Genomic DNA, 8,936 nt, shown 5'->3' with positions numbered 1-8,936 from the left:
GGTCCGCCTGTGCAAAAATACACGCATACACACATATACACAGACACTCACAGATACACAACACAGACACTCACAGATACACAACACAGACACTCACAGATACACAACACAGACACACACAGACACATATTTGAATACAGAATGCGTTTTATACGCACACATACAGTCAACTACGTTTATAACGAACACGCTTATATGGAACTGACGGATATAAGGCACTGTTTTTCGGTTCCGTACATTCGCTGTATATATGCTCATAATGCACTACGGTTTTAACGAACTAAAATAAGTGATCCCTTTGAGTTCATTTGAGTTTGTCTCACACACACACACACACACAAACTCACACACACACACACACACACACACACACACACACACACACACACACACATAGTTGTGTTGACCAGAGCAAAATGAGAATAATAAAATTGTAAATTACAGATTTAGTAACAGACCAAGAGATAAGTTTGTCCAACAAATACTGCTTACCTAAAGCTACACAACAGCAAACTGTTTAATATTTTGGCAGACCACGTGTTTTCCTAATACATGCTTCAGCTTGGCATATAGCCTATCAAGGAGGTTAGAAAATCACGAGTCTTTGCCAATATCTCACCATTTCTGCTTTCATATCACACATATATTTAAGATTTTTTTATTGATATTGTCCTTCATGATTCCAAAAACATTTTCAGTTGGGTTCAGGTACGGACTGTAGCTGGGCCATTCCAGGAGTGGAACATTTTGCTCGTTAAACCATTCCTGAGAATACTTCGCTCTGTGTTTTGGATCATCGTCTTGCTGGTATACCCACTGGTCACCATATAAAAAAACTTGTTCTGTTTGAAAGAGATGTCCCTGTACAATGTCAGTGCACACTTCACTAGTCATGTTACTTCAAATACGCATAATGGTGTGGCACCCAACACAGACACCCAACCCCACACATGAAATTTAGGACTGTACTTTGGACACTTGTAAATTGTGTTTTTTCTGTACCTTTGTCAACATTTTTATGCAGCTTGGGTAGAGCCACACTGAACTTTCATCTGAGAACATAACTCTGTCCTCACTGGAATTTCTATGCTCCAAACACAAGTTTGCCGTTCAGGTTTCAAGAGTGGTGATGCGATTCATAGTAATGTCTGCCAATCATGAACATGACATTCATGAACTGTTTCTCTATTAACAATTCCATGGCTAATATTTTCTCTGCTCATGTGTCTGTTTTTGACGCCAGTATATCAAATCTCATTCTGTCACCAACAGTGAATTTTCTGTACTTAATTTCAACGCCACTCTCAATATATTTTCAAAGCACGGTACACAGTTGATGGTGAAATGTCTGACTCTCCGTAATGACCTTTGCTGATTTGATTCCTTGATTGCATAATTCAGAAATAATCTGCTTCTTTTTTTTTAAAAAAAGCTGTTCTTGTTTGCCGTCTGCTTTCTTGTTTACCAAGGGAGACAACTCCGGTCATACTTTACAAATACGACATGCGGAGTTGTCTCCCTTGAATCAAAGTCCGACTAAGTTCCACATACACCTTTGATATGGTAAATTGTGAAGGCCAAAATGGTATGAAAAATTCTCAATAATTTCTGGTCAAACTATACGCAGAAAAATACATTCGGTTACACAGACAAACAGACATACGTACATATATACAAACACAGACACACATGTACACACAGACCCAGACAAAGACACACAGACACACACACGTACCCAAATACACATGCATAAAGTATTCTAAACGATTTTAAGCACATCATTCCAGTTGACAGCTATAGAGTGCTATATCTTCTGTATGCATGAAGATTTGTTTGTCGGGTTGTTTAACGCCGCACTCAGCAATATTTCAGCTTTATGACGGCGGTCTGCAAATAATTGACTCTGGACCAGACAATCCACTGATTTATAACATGAGCATCGATCCACGCAAATGGGATACGATGACATGCATCAACCAAGTCAGCGAGTTGACCACCCGATCCCGTTAGTCGCCTCTTACGACAAGCATGGGTTGCTAACCCGTGATCTTCACGGTCGGTATGCATGAAATGTTTTACGCGATTAGAACATAGCTTTGAAACTGTCTGCTTTAGAATATCCAATTCCCAGGATAAATGAATGTTGATAAAACTTTAGAATTAAATCCAGGGAAGGATGTATATCATAATAAAAGAAAGTGTTTTATGATTTTCAAAACTGCCCATTATACAGGGAATACCTTAACCAAGATACAATACGTTCCAAGTGTGTAAAGTCCTTTGACTTTGTGGCCTTATAAAGATTCTAACACGTACAGTCTCTCTACTCGACACATGGCACAACGTGCAGCAAGCAGCTCATCCGATGAGAAGATGAAAACAAAAACAAACGAAACATTGGTTTATTTTAAATTATTTTACTAAAATCATTTAAAACAGTTAAAACACATTCAACAAATCAAGCTAAAACAGTAAACAGCGCTATACATCGAGGCTTTTAAGAAGAAATGCAAACAGAATTCAATAGAATAATGCGGGGGCCCAGTCGTCTAAGGCGCCGCGATTCGCCTGGCAGAGTTGCGTCCCTTGGGCACGCCAGAAACCTATGATTGTGGGTTCGAATCCCGGTTCGCCCCGATTATGTTTCTAGGTTTGTCAGCACCATACCCGTGCTCGTGGGTTTCACCGAAGTGGTAAGCGTCTGAGACCTGCATCACTTCGGGCTTTCGTCCCCCATTAAGCTGACACGCCGTGATGTAACTGGAATACTGTTAAAAACGGCGTTAAACCCAAATCACTCACCCCATAGAATTATGTATTACGTCAGATGTAATGGGTCATTTCAGACATTGACTGCTCATTGCTCACTGGGAAGTACACGCCCACAGACGAATACCATTCGATATAGCCATGTTACTAGCGTATTTTCTGCTTCATTGAAAACCAATTGGAGTTAATACAGTTAAATAGTTTTTACAGTACAGTAAACTACGTTTATAACGAACACGCTTACAACGAACTTACCGATATAACGAAATTATCTTTTTAGGCCCGGACATTTGTTGTATATATGCTTGCTTATTACGAACTAAATTAAGTGGTCCCTTTGAGTTCGTTATAACCGTAGTTTACTGTATTGCTTAGAGTTGGGTGTACGTGTGAACATTTGAAAAATGAAAACAATGGTATTTCGTAAAAATGGAAATCTGAAACAGAATATAAACTTGGACGAATGATAATAGTCATATTGAAATTGTCAACCAGTTTAATTGGAGCGGTCGGGTAGCCTAGTGGTTAAAGCGTTCGCTCGTCACGCCGAAGACCCGGGGTCGATTCCCGACATGGGTACAATGTGTGAAGCCCATTTCTGGTGTCCCCCGCCGTGATATTGCTGGAATATTGCTAAAAGCGGCGTAAAACCATACTCACTCAACCAGTTTAACTATCCGGGTAATATGTTGTACAGGTAGTAGTTCAGTTTCACAGAAATCTTCAGTTGGCAAGGGACTCAAAACTAAACATGTTCAGAACATAACATTTGTAAGAGTATTTTTTATTTTTCAAATTTTGGATTTTTTTGGAAGTAGCAATCCTGCAGTATGGTTGTCAAATAATGGGGATAACAAAGACGTGTGACTTTGAGGTGAAAACGTATTTTTAATAAATCCCAAACACATGAAAACAAACCCTGCAGTGACCCCACTCAAGGTACAAGTAGTTATACAAGTAAGACGTTAGGCAACAAGGAACATTTGTTTGTGCAAATTGTGAGTGGCGGGTTGTACTGGGTCGAGCAGGCATGCTTCCTTTTTTCGCGAACACCTGGTGTCATCAATTTTTAGCGTTCCAGTCACATAACTTTTATAACAATTTTGCCTTTCACTCTCAACGTAATCTGTTTCGACAGATGACCGAGACTGATTATTCCCTTGATTTACGTTGTATATTTTGGTTAGGAAAACACAGATCCCGTGGTCTTAAAGGGCATCTATGCGCATCGACTTGTTTCAGCATCAATGACACATGTAGCTATTATTACTACTGATCTCTGAGATGCAACGCGAGTTTAACGTATACAAGTGTAAGCGTAGGAGAATTTTATCGCAACACTGAAAGTGTCAAATGTCTGAAAACCAAATGAGTCCAGACAAAAACGCAGTAACAGTATATATATAAGTAAAACGATCAACTTTGGTATACAAAAATAACACGTAGCGATAGATATGGAACTGTTCGTCTAATATACAATATATACAATATCAAAAGTCATCAATAGACTCTCACGTCATCTGTTCATGAGAGCTGGTCGTTGAATAGAAATGTGTAAACATTTCACCAGTTTAAATTCTTTGGAAAACTTATGATTATATTACTGATACATCACAATGGTTATCAAGATACTGCGGTGAATTCCCCCTTTCCTGTTTCTTTATTTATTCTCAGAAGTCCGCGGTTACTCGGCATCACTTCACGAATATTTGGACCGATTTTTGTGTGGGATGGGTCCAAGAATTCCCAAAGTGGAACTTTAAATAAAAACAATACCATCTACTTCGCGCGTATGTTGTCCTCTGACCTAGTCTTGCAAATGGGTGGGTACTACGCCATCAGTACACACGAAACAGTGACCTTTAACCGTGGAGAATGCAGTCGTGACGTAGTACCCAAACTTTATAGTTATTGGGTAATGAATTGACCGGTTTGTTTCAATCGGATGGAATCCTTTTATGTGACGATGTCAATAATTCATTCACCAAAGTTGTGAGAAATATACATCAACTACTCGTTTAAACAATTACATGAGATCACACGACCGCTTCCGAAGAATTCTGATTCCGTATCAAGCCAGGATGCTGAGTCAGTTCTAACTGCACGTGAATCTGACACGCCGTGACATAAGTGAAATACTGTTGTTTAATAGCGGCGTAAAACACAACTCACTCACTGTGCCAAAACGTTACCCATCATCAAAATCTGTCCAAATATTCGCATGTGCTGAGTCGCCCGGTATTACCCGCTTTCTTCTACAAGGAATGTTCTGGCTAAAAATGCTAAACACATACATGTACCCCTGGGAAAAAGTCAAGCATCACTATATATTTCCATATGAAATATAGCCATTTTTGTGATATCCTGTATTAATTTTATGATGAAAAACATTTCTTTTTGCTTACAAAGGAACATAGTCATACTTAATGCACAAAACTAAAAAGATCAAAAATAGTTTAGGAAATACGGCTATCGGTATTTAACTACAAAACTCGAAAATATGATGAAAAATGAGAGTTGATTGATGTTTTTAGCCTCAAATAGAAGAATTGTATAACAGTGAAACATGTTGTTGCGGTCATCACATGATATCACAGAAGTATATCCAGAAAGACACTCTAGTCAAGGGGCGGTCGAGGAGCCTAGTGGTTAAAGCATTCGCCCGTCACGCCGAAGACCGGGCTCGATTCCCGACATGGGTACAATGTGTGAAGCCCATTTCTGGTGTCCCCCGCCGTGATATTGCTCGAATATTGCTAAAAGCGGCTTAAAACCATGCTCACTTGAGCAAATTGTTTCGCTGTGACAAGTCAGTAAACTAAGCAGGGATCTGTGACCTTTAGAAAGTGGACAAACTTGAGGAACATTTAGTAATCAAGATCAGTTTTCCTATGCAAAAGCAGGACGAAGATGGGGAAAACTTTGGTGGAGGTCCGTAGCGATTCTGATGTGCAAATCACCGTTGAGTACAGGAGCGAAAAATTAATCTTATGGGCAGTAAAATGTGTATCAGGAGATCCACAGTGTTATTGTGCCAAATTGTCAGCAGGTTGCGATGGTTTCATTCGTATTCCATATATAGATATACCCAAAGAATAAATTAATGGAAATTGAACATAATGAAAATATAAAAGTGGTGCTTATCTTCGTTCCAGTAGTATTGCTATTGGAATGACACATTCTTGGGGGAGGGGTATACTATGATACGAGCTGACGTCTCAGCACTGGAATGCTGGCAGTGTTATAGTTTAATTAACCAACCAATATACACAGACGGGCATTCATGTACATAACACGCTTCCAATATATACAAATATTTACTGTACATACTCAACACACTTAACTCCAGACAAAAGGAAGCTGGATATCTCGAGCATGGGCTATCATCTTCAGTTTGTTATATCCACAGTTGAAGGGAGCCATCGATCGATACCGTAAAAACTGGAAGACGTGAAATATCACGTGATACTACGTCAAAATGGAATTCCCTTTTTGCACACATCTTACACGGGTAGAGAAAAACGTAACTTTAAATATCGCAATGATGTGCAAATACGTCCCATTATCGCACTAAGCATAATGACGTTTCGATTTCGGATTAAACAGTGCTTGGAAAGACCGATCGCTGTCTACCTTTAACTATTCCCAGGATGATAGTCGGACATGACACAGTCACATCTTGGCAGTGATTGTTAATTGAACATATTCTAATAATATTGAAATATACTCCCGATGAGAAACTTTCAATTTCAAATATTCGCCATAATTAGTTGTTTTAAAGTTAAGAAAAATGTTAAACAGGTTTTGATTATAGAATTATAAATATTATTATATGTTAATGTGATATTAAATGTGTTTAAATATTTCAGGTCGACATTATAACAAACCGCTCTTCAATTGTTAAGATTTAAATTTTTGGAGTCGGTGGGTCCTCCAAAAAATGGCTACATTATACCATATGGTGGAGTTCCCCTGTGAAAAGTTTTTTTACGATAACATGGCATGATGTTATCATAAGAATATCTCTTGCATATAAAAAAAATGAAGGCACATTTTGATTTAATAGATTACAAGAGATTCCACACAAATAATGAAGAGATTTTTATATACCCTGAAATCGTTTCCCAGTATTCGTCCCAAATACAGTGCAGTAAAGACCAATACTTATTTAGAATTATTTAGTGTTGGAGATTGAATTATTCAGTTTATTTCATGATGGCAATATAACGTCTTCTTCATCAAATAAATATACGATGCACATTGCCGATTGCGGTGTTGAGAGTTGGAGTTTGGAGCCGGTATATTTTTAAAGAAAGAGCCGGATTATGCAGGTTCATATTATTCTGCGTTCTGCTTGGCAGACACTGCTGGTTAATTGAGAGAGTCGTATTACATAGGGGCTACTTTGGACCGAGTGTATGTTCATCATGTATATGTGATTCCCTGTTATGTAATTGTAATCAAATCTCGTCCTCGGTCAAGACACCGACGTTTGAATTTAGGTACCTTCAACTGCAAGACAAGATGAGTATTATGAATGATGATAGGTCTTCCTTTAACTCTCGGCAATTAGTCCGCCAAAGGTTCACTTCTTTCAAAATTTGGATTGTTGAAAGTTGTTGTAGGGTCTCTAAAAATTGGATTCCTCGCCTGCAAGGAAAAATATTGAACGACATCAACGCGATACAGAACATAATGAAGCGCATATAAAATATCAACAACGTGTCCATTTTACACCTGATAGAAGGGAGGCAACTCGTGTCTGTCGTGCGATTCTTTGACGTTATCGTTATTATTTTTGAGTGATGAACAATACGCGACAATGTAGATACAATATCATCAATGGGCATTAAACATGGCCTTAATTTAGTATTAATATTAGTTTTTAGTTGAAGGTAATTTCAAACTTTGTTCAGAAATAGCCAATAGAGAGGTAGAGAGACATGTCATTGAGTTTCAGGTTAGACAGTCAGAAGAAGACAAAACAGTACCTGTCCCCACTTGGGGTTATTTATTTCCTCCTTAAAGCGGGCGTACTCTATCTCGTCATATCGGGACGTCAATATTTTCCATAATATCAACAGCAGTATTCCGACACCCAGAATTCCCCCGACAACCCCCAGCACAATGGGGAGGATGTCCACCTCTTTAGGGCAATCTGCAAAATAACGTGGTGACAATTATCTCATTAATTGTGATATAGTGAGTCAGTGTGGTTTCACGTCTCTACGAGCAATATTCCAGCAGCATCACAGCGAGGACGACCCGTGAAGATTCCGGGTAGAATAGGTCTTCAGCAACCCATGCTTGCCGTAAAAGGCGACAATGCTTGTCGTAAGAGGCGACTAACGGGATCGGGTGGTCAGGCTCGCTGACTTGGTTGATGCATGTCATCGATCCAAATTGCGTGGATTTGATGCTCATGATGTCAATCACTGGATTGTCTGGTCCAGACTCGATTATTTACAGACCGCCGTCGTATAGCTGGAATATTGTTGAGTGCGGCGTTAAACAACAAATAAACAAACAAACAAAAACGGCGAGGCCTCCGACATGGCAACAGAAGGATTTAACCACCCCTCGGCTACCCCTGGGCTACCTCTCTCTGCTATACATGATGAAGGAGACGGCATCCAGTCTATATAAGGATAGAAGTTTTATTCGTTGACTTTCACCAGCTGATGAATACAGTGCCTCACGTGATCAAATTCCATGATGCGCGAAAGCAATCATTCATTTGTAACACTCACTACAGTGTATATTCGTCAGTGAATAAATACACAGAGCACACGTCATGGACCACACGCGTATCTTTTCGTGCTCGTGTACATAGAGAGCCCAATAACTCTGTCAGGATAACTGATGAAGATGAAGATAATTGCTTGATTGGCATTCTGGATGGTGAGTAAACAGGAAAACATACAACTTTATGAATACAACTTCTGATTTATTGCATTTAGCGACGTTTCGATGTAGATTCTTTCACCGTTATCAAGCGTGAGGGACTACAGCCAAGTGGCGAGATAATACTTCTTCTCAAGCCGGTTGAGGGTGCTGATGATGTTGACGGCCACGTCTCCAAGTAGACGTCTTAATGTTTGATTGGCTGTCATTTCAGCTTGATAACGGTGTACGTCTCCACATCGAAACGCAATAGAGCCGTGAAG

At 39.3% G+C, this 8,936-nt stretch overlaps 1 protein-coding gene across 1 annotated transcript in view; it reads right to left on the bottom strand.

Annotated features, from left to right (window-relative positions):
- Positions 1 to 3,825: 3,825 nt before the first annotated feature.
- LOC124115883 (integrin beta-PS-like) overlaps positions 3,826 to 8,936 on the bottom strand; it is a 49,560-nt gene continuing 44,449 nt past the window's right edge. The window contains exons 21-22 of the mRNA XM_046477042.2: positions 7,761 to 7,927; positions 3,826 to 7,419 (exon numbers count right to left, since the gene is read on the bottom strand). Coding sequence (XP_046332998.2) covers positions 7,339 to 7,419; positions 7,761 to 7,927 — 248 coding nt within the window. The 3' untranslated portion in view covers positions 3,826 to 7,338. The remainder of the gene's footprint in view (positions 7,420 to 7,760; positions 7,928 to 8,936) is intronic.

Source organism: Haliotis rufescens, unplaced genomic scaffold (genome assembly GCF_023055435.1).
Source record: "Haliotis rufescens isolate VD_foot unplaced genomic scaffold, xgHalRufe1.0.p SCAF_10, whole genome shotgun sequence".
In the NCBI taxonomy this organism is placed as follows: Eukaryota; Metazoa; Mollusca; class Gastropoda; order Lepetellida; family Haliotidae; genus Haliotis; species Haliotis rufescens.
The sequence above is the reverse complement of the archived record's forward strand: the minus strand, read 5'-3'. Positions and strand labels throughout refer to the sequence as shown.